At 50.4% G+C, this 19459-nt stretch overlaps 2 protein-coding genes and 1 long non-coding RNA gene across 3 annotated transcripts in view; 2 read left to right on the plus strand and 1 right to left on the minus strand.

Moving 5' to 3' along the window:
* Nucleotides 1-19459, plus strand: part of LOC146420164 (serine/threonine-protein kinase pim-1-like) — a 68325-nt gene that overhangs the window by 15899 nt on the left and 32967 nt on the right. The window lies entirely within an intron of this gene.
* Nucleotides 551-3699, plus strand: LOC146420165 (uncharacterized). Its single transcript, XR_014849248.1, has 3 exons — nucleotides 551-688; nucleotides 3309-3387; nucleotides 3574-3699. It is a non-coding gene; the product is annotated as an uncharacterized LOC146420165 (long non-coding RNA).
* The window catches only part of LOC146420166 (uncharacterized), an 11608-nt gene continuing 1433 nt past the window's right edge, over nucleotides 9285-19459 (minus strand). The window contains exons 2-5 of the mRNA XM_085048523.1: nucleotides 16399-16921; nucleotides 14456-14812; nucleotides 10816-10920; nucleotides 9285-9615 (exon numbers count right to left, since the gene is read on the minus strand). Coding sequence (XP_084904649.1) covers nucleotides 9545-9615; nucleotides 10816-10920; nucleotides 14456-14812; nucleotides 16399-16921 — 1056 coding nt within the window. The 3' untranslated portion in view covers nucleotides 9285-9544. The remainder of the gene's footprint in view (nucleotides 9616-10815; nucleotides 10921-14455; nucleotides 14813-16398; nucleotides 16922-19459) is intronic.

The raw sequence follows: 19459 nt of genomic DNA on the forward strand, positions 1-19459 counted from the left end.
ATTCATCCTCATCTTCCGTAGCCCACAAGTTCTTTTCCTATTTCAAAACACAATTTTTGGATGCACTTTAATACATCCAGCGGTTCAGCTGCTTTTAACCAACTTCCCCATTGCTCACACAGTGCTCTGACCTCAGCCCACTCCAGAGCCAGCAAACCATAGGGAAGGTCTTCCCATCCCAGAATTTCACACAGGACTGATTCCTTACATTTACATATAAAAAGTGACATTTTGTGGTGATCCAGCCAGGCTAGGCCAATTCTGTTTGCAACTCCCTGCCCAGGCTCCCCAGCAAGGCCCACTTTGGGTCTGCAGCCCCCAGTTTTCCCTGTTTCCCTCTCCTTTTCCCCGAGCCAGGTTCCCCCTGTCCCCAGCGCTGGGCTGGGAGCAGCCGAGAGCCCCGCGCTGCCCATGCCGAGCTGTCCCGGCTGCATCCCCGCTCCTCCCGCGGCCTGCGAGCGACTCGGCAACGGCGGAGGAGGAGGCGGGAGGAGGAGGAGGAGGAGCGGAAGGAGGGATTGGGGGAAGGAGGTGGGATTAGGGCGGAGAAGGAGGAGGAGAGACAGAGCGGGAGGAGCGGGAGGAAGAGAAGGGACAGGAGGGACAAAGGAGGATGGGGAAGGAGCCACGCGGTCTGGGATTCCCTGAATTCGCAGCCCCCCTGGACCATCGCCGCCTCATCCCGCAGGTGAGCGGGGAGGGAGAGCTCGCCCCAAATATCTGTAGGGATCCCTGGGTTTGGGGTTTTTTTGGGGCGATGTTTGGAGTTTTCTGGACTCCAAAGCCGAGCCGCAGATGTCCCTCGGGGGGACATCGGGGGTTCCCCGGGAGGTGTTTTTGGGGGTCCCGGTGGCGGTGCCGGCAGAGCCCCGATGGGGGGCAGGGGGATGCGGGTTTCCCCGCGGTGGGGGTTGGGCTCTGCCCGGGGCCACCAAGCTCTGCCCGGGGCCACCAAGCTCTGCCCGGGGCCACCAAGCTCTGCCCGGGGCCACGTGGTGACCGCGCCGGACCGGGGCGGGATTGGGGACACACCGGTTTTGGGGACCTCCGGGAGCCGCGGCTTCTCTTCAGAACCCCAGGGAGAGGAGACCCCCAGAAGTTCGGAGCGGGGAGTCTGCGAGGGGGAGTGCCTGGGATTGCTGGGACCCCCGGCGGGGGAATCTGGGGGCTGGAGGGGCGGGATGGCCAGGAAAGGGATTCAGAACTCCCGGGTTCTGCAAGTGGCTTCTCCCAGAATGAGCCCAGTAACTCCCAGTATGATCCTGGTCACTTCCCCTCCGTCCCTGCAGGATCCCTGTTGCTCCCAGTATGAACCCAGTCACTCCCAGTCGTTCCCTATTATGATGCTATTTGCCCCCAGCACTGTCCCAGTTGCTCCCAGTTTCTCCCTCTTTTTCCCAGTGTGTCCCCAGTTCTCCCAGTTGTCCCTAGCATAGTCACAGTCACTCCCAGGATGAGTCCAGTATGATGTCAGTCTCTCTTAGCAGGGTCCCAGTCACTCCCACTTGCCCCCAGTTACCTCCAGCATGGTCCCAGTTCCCCCCAGCACAATCCCAGTTACTACCAGTATGGTCCCAATCACCACCTGCATGGTCTCAGGCACTCCCAGTATATCCCAGTGTCCCTGAACATTCTCATAGTCATTTCCAGGCACTCCCAGTTACCTCAGCATGGTTCAGTTGCCCCCAGGATTATCCCAGTCACTGCCAGTAGATCCCAGTTGTCACCAGCATGCACCCAGTTGCTCCCAGTGTATCTCCAGTTGGCTCCCAGCATGGGCCTAGTAGCTCCCAGTAAAGCCCAATCAGGGTCTATTGACACCCCCTGTAATCCCAGTATGATCCCAGTCCCTCCCAGTATGATGCCAGTGGCTCCCAGTGTGATCCCAGTTGCTCCCTGTCAATGCCAGCATGAGCCCAGTAGCCTCCAGTATGATCCCTGTGACTCTGTGCCTTTCCCAGTATATCCCAGTTGCCCCAGCATGCTCCCAGTCATTCCCACTTCCTCCTGGTTGCTTTCAGCATGATTCCAGTTGCCCACAGCCACTCCCAGTATATTCCAGTATGATTCCAATCACCCTCAGTGTGATTCCAGTCTCTCCCAGCATGGGGCCAGCTGCTCCCACTGTGATCCCAGTATGATCCCAGTTGCTCCCAGTATAGTTCCAGTTGTTCCCAGTTCCTGCCAGCATGATCCCACTTGCCCCCAGTGGCCCCTGGTATAGTCCCATTCCCTGTCAGCAGGGTCCCACTCCTGCCCAGTATCGCCCAGTTGCCCCCAGTGTGGTCCCAACTGTTCCCAGTGTGGTTCCAGCCAGCCCAGTATGGTTACAGACATTCCCAGTATATCCCAGTTTCCCTCAGCATGCTCATAGTCATTCCAGGTACTCCTAGCTGCCCCAGTAAGGTTGTAGTTCCCTCAGAATGACCCCATTCTTTCCCAGTTACTCCCAGTGACCTCCAGCATGATACCATTTTCTTTCAGTTGCCCAAAGTGTGGTCCCAGTTGCTCCCAGTGTGATCCCAGTTGCTCCCTATGTGTCCCCAGTTTCCTCCCAACATGGGCCCAGTAACCCCCAGTCAGGTTATGCAAATGCCCCTTGGGGACACATTGGGACACCCAGGAGGTGTTTTTGGGGGTCCTGGTGGAGCTGGCAGAGCCCTGGCAGGGGGTGGGGGAATGCAGGCCCCCCTGCAGTGGGGGTTTGGCTCTGCCTGGGGCAACATGGGGACCATGTGGGACCAGAGGGGTATGGGGACACTGGATTTGGGGACACCCAGGAGAGCCATGGGAGGGGAGAATGGAGAGGGACAATGGCAGAGCTGGGGGACCCCTGGGAGCCTGGAGGGTGACCTCTGGGACCCTGAAACAGGGATGCACAGAGAGGGTACCCCCAGGAGCCCCAGCAGCCTGGAGGGAGAGACAGGGGAGAGGGAATCCCTGGGATCCCCAAAACCCCAGGCTTCCCTAAGCTGGACCCCAGAGAGAGGAGACCCTCAGAACCCTTAAGTGGGGAACCTGGGGTGGGGGAGCCCCTGGGATTCCTGGGACCCCCATTAGTCTGGGGAGGGTGGGGATGCTGGAGAGGGGGAGCCCCAGTACACACGGGACCCCAGACAGGGGGGAAGGCCAGAACTCCAAATAGCAGAGACCAGAGAGGGTTAACTCCTGGGGGAATTTTTGTGGGGCTGAATCTTGTTGGTCTGAAGGTTTTATGGACCCCAGATGTGCAGTGACTTTTAGAGATGGAATTGGACAGGGTGACCTTCAAACGCAATGTAGTCACACCTTGTTTTTCCCCAAACCAGGATTTCCCATTCCCAAACCTTGGCTGGATGAAGGGGAAGGCTGTGAGGAAGAGGAAGATGCCCCAGGACCCCCAGGCAGGTGAGGAGGAAGTCACTGCCCCTTTCCCCTCTCTTCTCCTCCATCTCCCAGCCCAGCATCGCCCCTGGCTGCAGGACAGCCCTGCTGCTGACACTGTCCTGCTGGGGATGGATTGGGGGATCTCCTTCCCCTTCCCCCTGGCATGGAGGTAAATCCCAAATCCTCTCCTTGTGCTTCCTCCCCCAGGCAACAAGCTGAGGACAGAGACCAGGGAGGACAAATCCCTGCAGCAGAACCTCATGGAAAAGGCCATTTTGAGCAGCTCCATGACCCAGGAATCCAACAGGGAGGAAAAGCCCCAGAGATGCCACAAAAGGAGGGACTGCAAACCCAGCCCAAAACCGGGGTGCTGTGAGGAGCAAAGACCCACCCTGTGCCAGGAAGGTGACCAGAGCTTCAGGCAGAGTTGGGAGCAGGAGGTTCCTGAGAAGCTTCATGAGACCAAGAAGCCCTACAAGTGTGGGAAATGTGAGAAGAGCTTCAGAAAGATCACTCATCTTATGGTCCACCAGAGGAGCCACACTGGGGAGAGGCCCTATGAGTGTGGAGAATGTGGGAAGAGCTTCAGCCACAGCTCCACCCTGATCTGCCACAAGATGATCCACACCGGGGAGAGGCCCTGTGAGTGTCCTGAGTGTGGGAAGAGGTTTCCGATCAGCTCAGAACTCCTCAGGCATCGGGTTGGGGGTTGTGTGGTGGGTGGTTGGTTGTTGGGTGGGGGTGTGTTGGTGTGGGGGTTGGGTTGTGTGTGGGGGGGTGGGTGTTTGGTGTGGGGGGTTTGGTGTTGGTGGCGGATTCACACACAGGAGAGGCCTTTCCGCTGCCCTGAGTGCAAGAAGGGCTTCAAGCACAATTCCCACCTCATCACCCACCGGCGCATCCACACCGGGGAGAGACCCTATGAGTGTCCTGAGTGTGGGAAGAGCTTCTCCAGCAGCTCTACCTTGACCAAACACCAGCATAGCCACCGGTAAGGAAAGCCCTGCGAGTTCCCTGACTGGAGGAAGAGCTTCATGCGCTGCTCCAACTTCATCCTCCATCAGTAGACCCACTTTGGGAAGAGCCCTGGTTACCCACATTCCCAGTGATCCACGTTGGGAAGACCCCTGGCTGGTGGCTTCCACATCCTCCTGATTCCCTGTAGCCACCTGGAAAAAAGCAGGGGCAGGAACATCCTTTGGGACTCACATTGACGGCGGAAATTCATTGAGAAGAGCTGAGTTATTAACTTTTCACCCTAAAAAATGTCACCTGCTGTGTCCAATTATTTCTTCTGGTGTCATCATGCAATGCTGGATGATCTTGGAGGTGTTTTCCAACCTAAATAATTTCCTTCTTCATCCTCTCAAAACAACCAAATCTAGGGTAAAAAAAAAGAAATTAAACAAAAAGATCTAAAGCTGCCCGATTGTCTTGGGGTGATGTTAGGATAATCCTGTATTCCCTATTATTTGCTTGTATGCTCAGAAATGTGGTTCTGTAGCTTTAACTGCGTTCAGCAGCTGGGAGAAGCGCAGGTTGTTTGGAAAACTTTTCCCCAAACTTCTCTGCTGGGGAGCGAGGGGGAGGCAAGGACACTCCTGGGACTGCTGCTGTCAAGGCTGCTAGTTTTTCCCTGGGATTGCTTCTTCGCCATTTTCTTTTTTTTTTGGACCCTTTTCTCCGATTTGCTTTCTCACCCGGAAAACCCAAGGAACCCCTGAGGATGGCAGATGAGAATCCTCCAGGGAGCTACTGGAGCAACTCCGCCCAGCCCCTGGGGACCTCCAGAGAGGGGAAACTGCATCTGAGGAAAGGACACTAAAGTTCGCCAGCTGTTTACTCAGGTTTAAAAACTCCTTTTCCCCTGTTCTCCCCTTCCCCTGTGCCTTGCAGGGCACTCTAAATGTTTTGTTAAATAAATAGGGTTTTTTTTCACTTTTATCTAAGAAATTCTGTTGTGAGTGGGGGGAGAGGAGGCGTTTGTTTGGAGTGCTCTCTACCTGGAGAAATTTGTCTCTAATCCGGGACAATATTTGGTGCCCAAAGTGGGGTTGATAAACTTGATGTCCACCTTTTGTTGGGCTAGAGAAGGTGAAAAAAACCGTAATAATTACATCCTGGTGTTAAACGCTTTGTATTGAATTACAGCTATCAGTAGTCACCATGTTGTTTGATGGGAGGTTGTTTGATGTGATATTGTCTGTTTGGCACATAGGCCTGTTTCCCTACCAACAGGTAGGGACAATTTTGTCCCTAATGTATAGTTTTCACAGATCAGAGACACATCTCTGGCTTGTTATAGTAATGTGTGTGACACTGATAATCTGTAAAAAAGTATTGGAAACTGTTGTGATGAAAGCTGTAGGTTTGCCACCCATTTCTTAATGTGTTTACCCTTCCCCTATTGTCCTGCTTTCCCCACCCCACGTGGTCCTGGCCACTCCCTTGGGTTTTCCCTATTGGTTCTTGTATCCTAACTCCACCCCTGGCCACTCCCTTGGGTTTTCCCTATTGGTTCCTGTACCCTAACTCCACCCCTGGCCACTCCCTCGGGTTTTCCCTATTGGTTCCTGTACCCTAACTCCACCCCTGGCCACTCCCTCGGGTTTTCCCTATTGGTTCCTGTACCCTAACTCCATCCCTGGCCACTCCCTCGGGTTTTCCCTATTGGTTCCTGTACCCTAACTCCACCCATGTACTGCCCCTGTGCCCAGAAGTCACTGTGCCAATGTTCTGTCCCCACCCCTCTGTTTCCCTAGAAAACTCCTCACCCTCCGCCATATTGGGGTCTGTTTCATCTGGTCTGTGCACCAGGGGAGGTCTTTGGCCTCTGGTGCTTCCTTTTATGTAGCTAAGTTCTAGAATATTCTGCCCAGTTTGGCACCCCATTGGTTCCCCACTTTTGTACTCCTCCCCGTTCCTTCCCTATTGGTTTATTCTCCCTGGTTCCTCCCATGTTCCATCCCTTTCCCCTTCCCTGGTTGGCTCCTCGGAGCTAACCACTCCCCTTTCCCATCCCCTTTTAACCCTCTGTCCCGGAACGCTCGAGGCTCTCCGCCTTGGGTGTCTCCTCCCCGCTCCGCCCCGCGCTCCTACCCGGATTTCCCTCAATAAACTGCCTTGGAGATGTCGGAGAGGTCGCCGGGAAGTAACGCACACTCTCACGGAGATAATGGTTTATTTCTTCTAAGACAGGCGTTATTATAGAAAACAGGTACAGGTTCACGCGACAAACCGGCACTTATGATTGGCTGTTTGGTCTATGCGCACATCTGTCTTAGCTTTCTGATTCGCTGTGGTCTTTAGGCACGTTTCACTTGGCTCAGCTAAAGTTTTGCCAGCATAAGCTGAATTACTGACTGTGTGATTCTTTCTCTATTTTGCTTATTTCTTCTGCATTGGATACAATTCTAGTTCTCTTTTCTATCTCCTGGGAAGAACATCTCAAAGTTATGAACAATAGCATCTTAGAGTTAGGAACAACAGCACCTTCAGAGTTTGGAACAATAGCTGGTTTGTGCATGGTGCATCTTCTTCTGCACACACACCTCGCCAATATGGCCTCATTCTGCTAACCATTTTCCAACAATGAGACACCCAGCCGCAGGGTCTGCACCTCTTTGTTCTTCTCTGCCGAGAGTCCAAGCCTCCAGGCAGTCACCAAAGCTGCCGTGACACGCTGCCACCTGTGTCACCTGTGTCACCCTGAGCTGTCCCATCCCGGGCTGCACCCTATCACTGATGTTGTTTTGGCTCTGCTAGCCACATTAGCCAAAAGGCTAAAAGCGCGCCGTCACCCTGACGCCTGATGGTTTTTGTCCTTTATACTCTTTTGATACCCTTTTTATACATTTTACACCCTTTCCCATTCCTTGTATTTTCACTCCCTGTACCTTAGCCTTACATTTTTATAGCCCTTGTACTCTGATATTAGCCTAGTTTGGAGTTCTCTGGAGAAGACACAACATCCCTGCTATCTCAGAACATGAGGCTCCAACCTTGGACGGAGCCTCCTCTCTGGATCATGTTTTTGTAAGCTAGATTGTAGCCTCATTTGGGGGGTAATTAGAATAGGGGGACAATTATTTCATTTGTTAAGTTTCCTATTGGGGGATTTTAGATAGATATGCTAATTCGTGAGGTCCATAAAATTGTATTTGCGTTGTACCCACTGTGCTCCTCGGCGTGATTCCACCTTCGACCATGGAGCACCTGGGATGCTATTAAAACCAAGATAATACCCTTTTTCCCTATACTGCTGTGTCTGTGTCTTATTTTCACCAGCTTTTAAGGCATCAGCCCTGCTTCCTTTACCATCACCGGTTGTGGAGCAGCAGAGGAACCAGAGCAGCCTGATGGCTCCCCGGGCGGTGAGAGTGCGGTGAGTTCGGTGCTGAGCCGCGCTGGGCAGAGACGCTCTCGGTAAGCTCTGCTGCTAAAACATCCTCAAACCGCAGCAAACGGCGCCCAACGTGGGGCAGAAGCCAACCTGGGAAGCGTCACTCTGCAGTCGCTGCTGCAGGAGAGAAGATGCTTTTGGGAAGCCGATTTGATTCGCCCCAATCGAGCTGAGAGACACTTCAGAGACCAAGTCAGAGAAGTGGGTATTTGCTTTATTCGGTGCACCGGATGTGTGGGGATTGTTTCCACCAAACACACACACCTCAGTACCCCAAAGACGCAGAGTTATAGGTAAAATCATGAATATTAATTGCATTCTTCAGGATAGGAGTGGTTATACAAATCATTTCTCGGAAGTCATTAATATCATTAGCATGTGCACCACGCATGCTCCTGGTGGTCTTTGGATACCCCCAAAGCCCCCTCCACGGTGACGGTCCTCCATGGGATGATTCAGCGGTTTCTGTGCTGGTTTCAAATGCATACTTAGCCGATAAGCCATCAGGCCAGAGCTGTTACCTACAATTTGAATGTGAATTAAGAGTTCAGCCTTCAGCCCTGGCGGCCACAGACAGGCGCCTGTGCTGGTGGAAGGGGGGAAAAAGCTCAGAGAACCTTTCTCAGTTTCCCCGGCGAGAAGCTTGCATTCAGCGAGGAGACCGAAGGGGCGGGCGGCAGCCTGTGGAAAAAAGCCGTGCTTTCCGAGGAGGTTGGCTGAATGGCGGTGGAACATCCCGAGTGCTTTTTGTTGATTCTCCGCGCTTGGTAAGCTCTGCTGGTGTAACATCCTCAAACCGCAGCAAACGGCGCCCAACGTGGGGCAGGAGCCAGCCTGGGAAGAATCCCCGCTGTGCTGTTTGGGGGCGTGGCCTGGGAGCTTGCGGCCATCTTGGGGCGTGGCCTGGGAGGTGGCGGCCATCTTGGGGCGTGGCCTGTGGCAGGTCAGCCATATTGGGGTGTGGTCTGCGATCTGACGGCCATCTTGGGGGGTGTGCTTTATTCCCTCCGCCATGTTGGGGTGTGGTCTGGGTGGATTTTGGGGGCGTGGTCTGATCTGGTGGCCATCTTGGGGTGTGGCTTATGTCAAGGAAGCCATATTGGGGTGTGGCCTGGGTGGATTTTGGGGGCGTGGTCTGATCTGGTGGCCATTTTGGGGCGTGGTTTATGTCAAGGAAGCCATATTGGGGTGTGGTCTCACCGCGATATTTGGGGCATGGCCTTTATTCTGTCCGCCATCTTGGATCATGGTTTCAGTGCCATTTTTGGGGCGTGGCCTATGACAAGTCAGCCATATTGGGGCGTGGCCTCGGTGCCATTTTTGGGGCGTGGCCTGTGATACGTCGGCCATATTGGGGTGTGGTCTCAACGCCATCTTGGGGGCGTGGCCTTTATCCTGTCCACCATATTGGGTTCATTTTTTCAGCACCATTTTGGGGGGCGTGGCCTTTATTCTGTCAGCCATCTTGGGTCATGATTTTGGTGCCATTTTGGGGCGTGGCCTATGACAAGTCAGCCATATTGGGGTGTGTCCTTTATTCTGTCGGCCATATTGGGGCGTGGCCTCAGCGCCATCTTGGGTCATGATGTTGGTGCCATTTTTGGGGCATGGCCTATGCCAAGTCAGCCATCTTGGGGTGTGGTCTCGATGCCATTTTGGGGGGCGTGGTCTGCGAGCTGGTGGCCATCTTGTGGGGCGTGGTCCTGAAGCGTCACTGGCTATATTGTGGGAGTGGTCCGGCGTCTCTGGCGGCCATCTTGGTGGGCGTGGCCCTGCTCAGGCGGCGACCTCGACGGCCCCCAGCGGGAAGGTTCCGGTGTCGCTCAACCCTCGCCAGCGGGAACGCCCTGGATTGGGGCAAAAAATTGAGATTTTGGGGCAAAAAGGTCCATTTTGGGGGAAAAGAGAAAATTTGGGGGAGGGGGAATGGATTTGGAATAAAATCAGGATTTTTTGGGGTGGAAAAAGGAGAATTTGGAGTAAAATTGGGGGAATTTTGGTGTTGAATTTGGCTGGTTTGGGATCAAAATTGGATAATTTGAGGGGAAAATTTGGGGCGAAACCATCAATTTTGGAGAAAAACAAATTTTTTGGGGGGGAAATAATTGATTTGGAATAGATTGAGAATTTTGGGGGAGAAAAGGAGATTTTGGAGCAAAATTGGACGATTTTGGTGTCGAATTGAGTTTGTTTGGCGTCAAAATGGGAGAATTTTCAGGTGAAATGGGAAGTTTGGGGAGAAATGGGAAATTTTGGGGGGAAGATTGGATTTGGAATAAATAGGGAATTTTTGTGGGGGAAAAAAGATTTTGGAGCAAATTGGGGAATTTTAGTGTCAAATTGAGTTTGTTTGGAGTCAAAATGGGAAATTTTTTGGGTGAAATGGGAAATTTTGGGGACAAAATGGGGAAATTTTAAGGCAAAATAGGCAAATTTGGGGGTGAAAATGGGAAATTTTGATGTTAAATGGAAGATTTGGGGGCAAAATCAAATTTTGGGGCTCAAAATAGAAAATTTGGGGGATTTTTATGAATTTGGGGGTCAGATTGGAAATTTGGGGGCAAAAGGGGCTATTTGGGGAGAAAGGGTTGATTTTTGGACTAAAAAGGACAATTTGGGGTCAAAATAGGCACTTTGGGGGCAATTTTGGGGTCAAATGGGCAATTTTGGGGCAAAATGGGCGATTTGGAGTCAGTTTTTGGACTAAAATGGAGAAATTTGGGGTTAAATTAGGAGTTTGGGAACAAAGCAGCCAATTTTGGGGTAAAATGGACAATTTGGGGTTAAAACGAATGATTTGGAGTCAAAAAGGATGATTTGGGGGGAATTTGGGGTTAAAATGGATGAATTGGGGGAAATTTGGGGTTAAAATGGAGACATGATTTGGAGACATTTTGGGGTTAAAATGGGTGATTTTAGGGACAATTTGGGGTCAAAAATTTTGGGACAATTTGGAGTCAAAAAGGATGATTTGGGGACAATTTGGGGTCAAAATGGGTAATTTGGGGACAATTTGGGGTCAAAATCCTCCCCTCCCCCCCACTGACCCCTCTTCCTCCTCCGGAACAGCCAAACAGCCAATAGGAGCCCAAGGAGCAGCACGGCCACGCCCACAGTGATGCCAACGACCAATGGGAGGAGCTCAGACTGATCTGGGGGAGAGAAACACCCAGAAAATCCTGGGTTAGCAAATACCCCAAAAAAACCAAAAAAATCTCCCCAAAATACCCCCAAAAAACAAAAAAAACCCCTAAAAAATCTTCCCCAAAATACCCCAGAAAACCCCAAAATACCCCCAAAAAAACCTCCCCAAAATACCCCAAAACCTCTTCAAATTACCCCCAAAAGCCCCAAAATACCCCCAAAATACCCCAAAAAACCTCCCCAAAATACCCCAAAAATCCTCTTCAAATTACCCCCAAAAGCCCCAAAATACCCCAAAAAAACCCCAATGAGCCAAGATCCCCAAAACCCTAAAAACTTCCCCAAAAAAAGCCTCAAACTTCCTCCAAAAGCCCCAAAAATCCTCCTGACTCAACCAACAGCCCAAAAAACCCAAAACTGCCCCAAAACCCCCATGTAAACCAAAATCCCCAAGAAATCCCCCAAAACCTCAAAAAACTCCACAAAATTCACCCAAAAATCTCCCCAAATCCCTCAACTTCCCCCCCCCCAGGTAAACCCACAGCCCAAAAAATTCCAAAAACCCAAAACTTCCCCCAAAACACCTCAGATCAACCAATACTCCCAAAAAACTTCCATTTTCACCCCATTTTGGACCTTCTCGAGTTCCTCCCACCCCAAAACCTCAATTTTTCACCATTTTGGATATTTTTCCCATTTTTTGGACCTTCTCGAGTTTCTCTCACCTCAAAACCTCCATTTGTCCCAATTTTCAGGCCTTCTCAAGTTCCCTCCACCCCAAAACCTCCATTTTTCCCCCATTTTGGAATTTCTCCCCAATTTTTGGATCTTCTCGAGTTCTCTCCACCCCAAAACCTCAATTTTTTCCCAATTTTGGACCTTCTCGAGGTCCTCCCACCCCAAAAACCTAATTTCCACCCCATTTTGGACATTTTCCCCAATCTTTGGACCTTCTCAAGTTCCTTCCACCCCAAAATCTTTATTTCTCCCATTTTGGACCTTCTTGAGTTCTCTCCACCCCAAAACCTCCATTTCCCCCCATTTCTGACCTTCTCCACATTTTTGGATCTTCTCAAGTTCTCACCACTCCAAAACCTCCATTTTCCCCCATTTTGGATTTTCTTTAGTTCTATCCACCCCAAAACCTCAATTTTTTTCCCAATTTTGGACCTTCTCGAGATCCTCCCACCCCAAAATCCTAATTTCCACCCCATTTTGGACTTTCTCCCCAATTTCTTTACCTTCTCAAGTTCCTCCCACCCCAAAACCTCCATTTCCTCCCATTTTGGACTTTCTCTCTAATTTTTGGATCTTCTCGAGTTCTCACCACCCCAAAACCTCCATTTCCACCCCATTTTGGACTTTCTCAAGTTCTCTCCACCCCAAAACCTCAATTTTTTCCCAATTTTGGACCTTCTCGAGGTCCTCCCACCCCAAAAACCTAATTTCCACCCCATTTTGGACTTTCTCCCCAATTTTTTTGCCTTCTCAAGTTCCTCCCACCCCAAAACCTCATTTTTCCCCCATTTTTCACTTTCTCGAGTTCTCACCACCCCAAAACCTCCATTTCCTCCCATTTTGGACTTTCTCCCCAATTTTGGATCTTCTCAAGTTCTCTCCACCCCAAAACCTCCATTTCCCCCCATTTCTGACCTTCTCCACATTTTTGGATCTTCTCAAGTTCTCTCCACCCCAAAACCTCAATTTTTTCCCAATTTTGGACCTTCTCAAGATCCTCCCACCCCAAAATCCTAATTTCCACCCCATTTTGGACTTTTTCCCCAGTTTTTTTACCTTCTCAACTTCCTCCCACCCCAAAACCACCATTTTCCCCCTGTTCTTCACCTTCTCGAGTTCTCTCCACACCAAAACCTCAAATTTTCCCCTATTTTGGACCTTCTCCCCAATTTATGGACCATCTCAAGTTCCTTCCACCCCAAAACCTCCATTTTCCCCCGTTTTGGACCTTCTCGAGATCCCTCCACCCCAAAACCTCAATTTTTCGGCATTTTGGACCTTCTCCCCAATTTTTGGAACTTCTCAAGTTCCTCCCACCCCAAAATTTTTATTTCCCCCTTTTTGGATCTTCTCAAGTTCTCTCCACCCCAAAACCTCCATTTTTTCCCAATTTTGGACCTTCTCAAGTTCCTCCCACCCCAAAATTTTTATTTCCCCCTTTTTGGATCTTCTCAAGTTCTCTCCACCCCAAAACCTCCATTTTTCCCCATTTTGGATTTTCTCGAGTTCTCTCCACCCCAAAACCTCAATTTTTTTCCCAATTTTGGACTTTCTCAAGATCCTCCCACCCCAAAAACTTAATTTCCACCCCATTTTGGACCTTCTCCCCAATTTTTTTGCCTTCTCGAGGTCCTCCCACCCCAAAACCTCATTTTTCCCCCATTTTTCACCTTCTTGAGTTCTCACCACCCCAAAACCTCCATTTCCTCCCATTTTGGACCTTCTCCCCAATTTTTGGATCTTCTCGAGTTCCCTCCATCCCAAAACCTCCATTTTTCCCTAATTTTGGAACTTCTTGGATTTCCTCCACCCCAAAACCTCCATTTCCACCCCATTTTGGACATTTTCCCCAATCTTTGGAACTTCTCAAGTTCCTTCCACCCCAAAATTTTTATTTTCCCCTTTTTTGGACCTTCTTGAGTTCTCTCCACCCCAAAACCTCAATTTCCCCCCATTTCTGACCTTCTCCACATTTTTGGATCTTCTCGAGTTCTCTCCACCCCAAAACCTCAATTTTCCCCCAATTTTGGACCTTCTCAAGATCCTCCCACCCCAAAAACCTAATTTCCACCCCATTTTGGACTTTCTCCCCAATTTCTTTACCTTCTCAAGTTCCTCCCACCCCAAAACCTCATTTTCCCCCATTTTGGACCTTCTTGAGTTCTCTCCACCCCAAAACCTCCATTTCCTCCCATTTTGGACTTTCTCCCCAATTTTTGGATCTTCTCGAGTTCTCACCACCCCAAAACCTCAATTTTTTTTCCAATTTTGGACTTTCTCAAGATCCTCCCACCCCAAAAACTTAATTTCCACCCCATTTTGGACCTTCTCCCCAATTTTTTTGCCTTCTCGAGGTCCTACCACCCCAAAACCTCCATTTCCTCCCATTTTGGACTTTCTCCCCAGTTTTGGATCTTCTCAAGTTCTCTCCACCCCAAAATCTCCATTTCCCCCCATTTCTGACCTTCTCCACATTTTTGGATCTTCTTGAGTTCTCACCACCCCAAAACCTCAATTTTTTCCCAATTTTGGACTTTCTCAAGGGCCTCCCACCCCAAAAACCTAATTTCCACCCCATTTTGCATCTTCTCCCCAATTTTTGGACCTTCTCAAGTTCCTCCCACCCCAAAATTTTTATTTCCCCCATTTTGGACCTTCTTGAGTTCTCTCCACCCCAAAACTTCAATTTTCACCCCAATTTTTTGATCTTCTTGAGTTCCTTCCCACCCCAAAACCACCATTTTTCCCCCATTTTTTGGACCTTCTCCCCAGTTTTTGGACCTTCTCCCCAGGCTGGGGTCTCACCCGGCTCAGGGACGGTGACAGCAGCACTGGGAGGTGACAACACCCACCCAGCGTCCATCTCCTCCTCGTACTGGCAGCTGAAGTGTCCGGCCGAGTGTCCGGCTCCGGCCGCGGCTGCGGAGTGGACAGGGATGGACATCTGGGCCTGGTGGCTCGTGGTCACCTCGGACAGTCGCTGGTTGCCGTCGTGGAAGAAGCGGAAGCGGCGGCGGGCGTGGCCGGAGGGGGCGTGGCCAGAAGGGGCGTGGTCATGGCCGGAAGGGGTGGGGATGAGGCAGGTGAGGGAAATCTGGGGGTCAGAGGTGTCCGGAGTGGCCGAAGGGGGAGAGAGGAGGAGGATGGGTTGGGGGGGAGGGGCTGGGGGGAGAGAAAAGGGTGTGGTCAGTGGGTGTGGTCAGTGGATGGGGTGTGGTCATTGGGGTGTGGTCAGTGGAGGGGGTGAGGTCATTGGGGTGTGGACAGTGGGGTGTGGTCACTGGGGTGGGCGTGGTCAGTGGCGGTGGGGTCATTGGGGGGTCAATGGGGGTGTGGTCAATAGGGTGTGGTCATCATGGGGTCAGTGGGGGTGGGGTCATTGGGATGGGTGTGGTCATTGAGGGTGTGGTCAGTATGGGGGTGTGGACATTGGGTGTGCTCGGTGGGGTGGGACTGGGCAGTGGGATGTGGTCAGTTGGGTGTGGTCAGTGGGGTGGGTGTGGTCAATAGGGTGTGGTCATCATGGGGTCAATGGGGGTGGGGTCATTGAGAGTGGGGTCATTGGGATGGGTGTGGTCAGTGAGGGTGTGGTCAGTGGGTGTGGCCAATGGGAGGGTTGGATCATGGGGGTGGGTGTGGTCATTCGAGTGGCAGGGGCCAATGGGGTGTGGTCAGTAGGGTGTGGTCATTGTGGGGTCAGTAGGGGTGGGGTCATTGAGAGGGTGGTCAATGGGTGGGTGTGGTCAGTGGGTGGGTGTGGTCAATGGTGGGTGTGGACATTGGGGTAGGAGTGGGCAGTGGAGTGTGGTCATTGGGATGGCTGTGGTCAGTGGGTGTGGTCAATGGGGTGTGGTCAATGGGAGGGGTGGGATAATTGGGTAGGGTGTGGTCATTCAAGTGAGAGTGGCCAATGGGGCGTGGTCAATGAGGGTGGTCACTGTGGTGGGTGTGGTCATTGGGGTGGGGGTGGCTAGTGGGGTGTGGTCATAAGGGGGTGTGGTCAATGGAAGGGGTGGGATAATTGGGGTGGGTGTGGTCATTTAGGTGTGGTGAATGGGGGTGTGGTCAGTGAGGTGTGGTCAGCGGGGTGTGGCCATTAATGTGGGTGTGGTCAGTGGAATTTGGTCAATGGGGTGTGGTCAGTGGGACATTGTCATAAAGGGGTGTGGTCAGCAGGTGTGGTCATTGGGTGGGAGTGGTCAATGGGGTGTGTCATTCAGGGTGTGGTCATTTGGGTGCCTCTGGTTATTGGGGGTGTGGTCAATGAGGGCGTGGTCAGTGGGTGTGGTCATTGGACGTGTGGTCAATGGGGTGTGGTCATTCAGGGTGTGGTCAATGGAGGTGTGGTCAATGGGTGTGGTCATTGGGGTGTGGCCAATCAGGGTGAGGTCATTGGGATGTGGTCAATTGAAGTCAATGAGAGCGTGGTCAATAGGGTGTGGTCAATGGGGGTGTGATCAATGGGTGTGGTCAATGGGATGTGGTCATTCAGGGTGTGGTCAATGGAGGTGTGGTCAATGGAGGTGTGGTCAATGGGTGTGGTCAATGGGTGTGGTTAGTAGGGAGTGGTCATTGGACGTGTGGTCAATGGGGGTGTGGTCAATGGGGTGTGGCCAATGGGGTGTGGTCATGTGGTGTGCAGTCAACTGAGGTCAATGACCTCATTGGGGGTGTGGTCAGTGGGCGTGGCCAACAGGCCATGACCCTCCCTCCCCCAAACCCCACCCTCCCCCCCAAACCCCACCTACCCCTGACCACCACAGCCACGCCCCCGCTGGGCGGAGCCTCCAGCCAGGCCCCGCCCACCTCCTCCTCCACGCTGCAGCTGAAATTCCCGGAGAATTCCTGGGAAACCCTCGGGAGGAGCAGCTCGGCGCTCCCCCCGGCCGCGTCCCCGGTGACGTCACCGATGTCCCCAGAGGTGCCACCACCCCCCGGCGTCACCTCGGCTCCGTCCCGGAAGAACCGGAACCGCCGCCGGAAGTCGCGGCGCGGCGCGGCGCAGGTCAGCCGGAGCCGGTGGCCGGCGGTCACCACGCCGGACGGAGGGTCCACGGACAGCTGGGGGGGAGGGGAGGGCTCTGGGGAGGGGAGAAGAATTTGGGGGAAAATCGGTGGAATTCGCGATTTTCCACCCCCGGTTGGGGAAAAAAGCTTAAAATCGGAGAGAAAATTCAGTTTTTCCCCAAAATTGTGGAGTTTTTTGGTTTTGGCTTGAGGAGGTTTTACCTTGGACCTGGTTGGGTTGGGCTTGGATTGGGTCAAAAAACCCTAAAAATGGTCAAAAAATGTCAATATGTTGGGTGGTTGGAGGAGGTGGAAATGGAGAAGATGAAGATGTTGGAGAAGATGGAGAAGAAACACCCAAATTTTCCCAAAAATCCTGATTTTTGTTGGTCTGAGGAGATGCCACCATGACTGTGGTTGGGTTGGGTTTGGATTGGGTCAAAAAAAGCCTAAAAATGACCCAAAATTTTTCATATTTTGGAGGCGGAAATGGAGAAGATGGAGAAGAAAAACCAAATTTTTCCTCAAAATCCCAATTTTGGTCAAATGGAGAAGGTTGGAAACCACCCAGGTGGTCATGGAGGTTCCACCATGACCCTGCTGGGGTTGGGCTTGGATTGGGTCAAAAAACCCTAAAAATGGTCAAAAAATGTCAATATTTTGGGTGCTTGGAGGAGGTGGAAATGGAGAAGATGGAGAAGATGGAGAAGATGGAGAAGAAAAACCAAATTTTTCCTCAAAATCCCAATTTTGGTCAAATGGAGAAGGTTGAGAAGCACCCAGGTGGTCATGGAGGTTCCACCATGACCCTGGTGGGGTTGGGCTTGAATTTGGGTCAAAAAACCCTAAAAATGGTCAAAAAATTCAATATTTTGGGTGGTTGGAGGAGGTGGAAATGGAGAAGATGGAGAAGAAACACCCAAATTTTCCCAAAAATCCTGATTTTTGTTGGTCAGAGGAGATGCCACCATGACTGTGGTTGGGTTGGGTTTGGATTGGGTCAAAAAAAGCCTAAAAATGACCCAAAATTTTTCATGTTTTGGAGGTAGAAATTGAGAAGACGGAGAAGAAAAACCAAATTTTTCCTCGAAATCCCAATTTTGGTCAAATGGAGAAGGTTGAGAACCACCCAGGTGGTCATGGAGGTTCCACCATGACCATGCTTGGGTTGGGCTTGGATTGGGTCAAAAAACCCTAAAAATGGTGAAGAAAATTCAATATTTTGGGTGCTTGGAGGAGATGGAAATGGAGAAGATGGAGAAGATGGAGAAGAACCTCCCAAATTTTCCCAAAATCCAGATTTTTGTCATCTGGAGGAGGTTGGGATCACCTGGATGATCTTGGAGGTTCCACCAAGCCAAGGGAGATTTTGGGTCAGAAAGACCTAAAAATTACCCCAAAACCTTCAGTATTTTGGAAAAATTGGGGAAACTGCTGGAAATCCTTAATTTTGGATATTCAGGAGGAATTTTGGGGACCTAACCATGGACCAACCTTGACCATAAAATGACCAAAAATGACCCAAAAATGATCTAAAAATGACTCAAAAATGACCCAAAAATGATCCAAAAATGACTCAAAAATGATCCAAAAATGACCCAAAAATGACTCAAAAATTACCCAAAAAATGACCCAAAAATGACCCAAAAATGATCTAAAAATGACTCAAAAATGACCCAAAAATGATCCAAAAATGACTCAAAAATGATCCAAAAATGACCCAAAAATGACCCAAAAATTACTCAAAAATGACCCAAAAATGATCCAAAAATGACTCAAAAATGATCCAAAAATGACCCAAAAATGATCCAAAAATGACTCAAAAATGACCCAAAAATGATCCAAAAATGACTCAAAAATGACCCAAAAATGATCTAAAAATGACCCAAAAATGACCTAAAAATGACTCAAAAATGATCCAAAAATGACCCAAAAATGACTCAAAAATTACCCAGAAATGACTCAAAAATGATCCAAAAATGACCCAAAAATGACTCAAAAATGACCCAAAAATGACTCAAAAATGACCCAAAAATGACCCAACCATGGCCAGAATTGACCCCAAATAGACCCAAAAATGACCAACAATGACCAAAAAATGACCCAAAAATAACCCAAGAGTGACCCAAAAATGACTCGAGAATGACCAAAATGAGCCAAGAATGACCAAAAAATGACCCAAGAATGACCCAACCATGGCCCAAAAATGACCCCAAAATGACCAAAAAATTACCCAAGAATGACCCAACCTTGACCCAAAAATGGCCAAAAAATGATCCAAAAATGATCTAATCATGACCCAACCATGACCTAACCATCACCCAAAAATGACCCAAAAATGGCCAAAAAATGACCCAAAAATGATGGCCCAATGATGGCCCAACATTGACCCAACCATGGCCCAAAAATGCCCAAAAATGACCCAAAATGATCAAAGAATGACCCAAAAATGACCCAAAAAATACCCAAAAATTACCCAAAAATTACCCAAAAATTACCTTACCTTGCCCCAACCATGACCAAAAAATGGCCCAAAAATGACCCAAAAATGACCCAAAAAATACCCAAAAATTACCCAAAAGTTACCTAACCTTGCCCCAACCATGACCTAACCATGACCCAAAAATGACCCAAAAATGGCCCAAAAATGGCCAAAAAATGGCCAAAAAATGACCCAAAAATTATCTAATCATGGCCCAAAAATGACCCAACAATGACCCCAAAAAATATCCAAAAATTACCCAAAAAATACCCAAAAATTACCCAAAAGTTACCTAACCTTGCCCCAACCATGACCCAAAA

This window comes from Lichenostomus cassidix, unplaced genomic scaffold, assembly GCF_008360975.1.
Source record: "Lichenostomus cassidix isolate B80296 unplaced genomic scaffold, HeHo_3.0 HiC_scaffold_44, whole genome shotgun sequence".
Taxonomy (NCBI): domain Eukaryota; kingdom Metazoa; phylum Chordata; class Aves; order Passeriformes; family Meliphagidae; genus Lichenostomus; species Lichenostomus cassidix.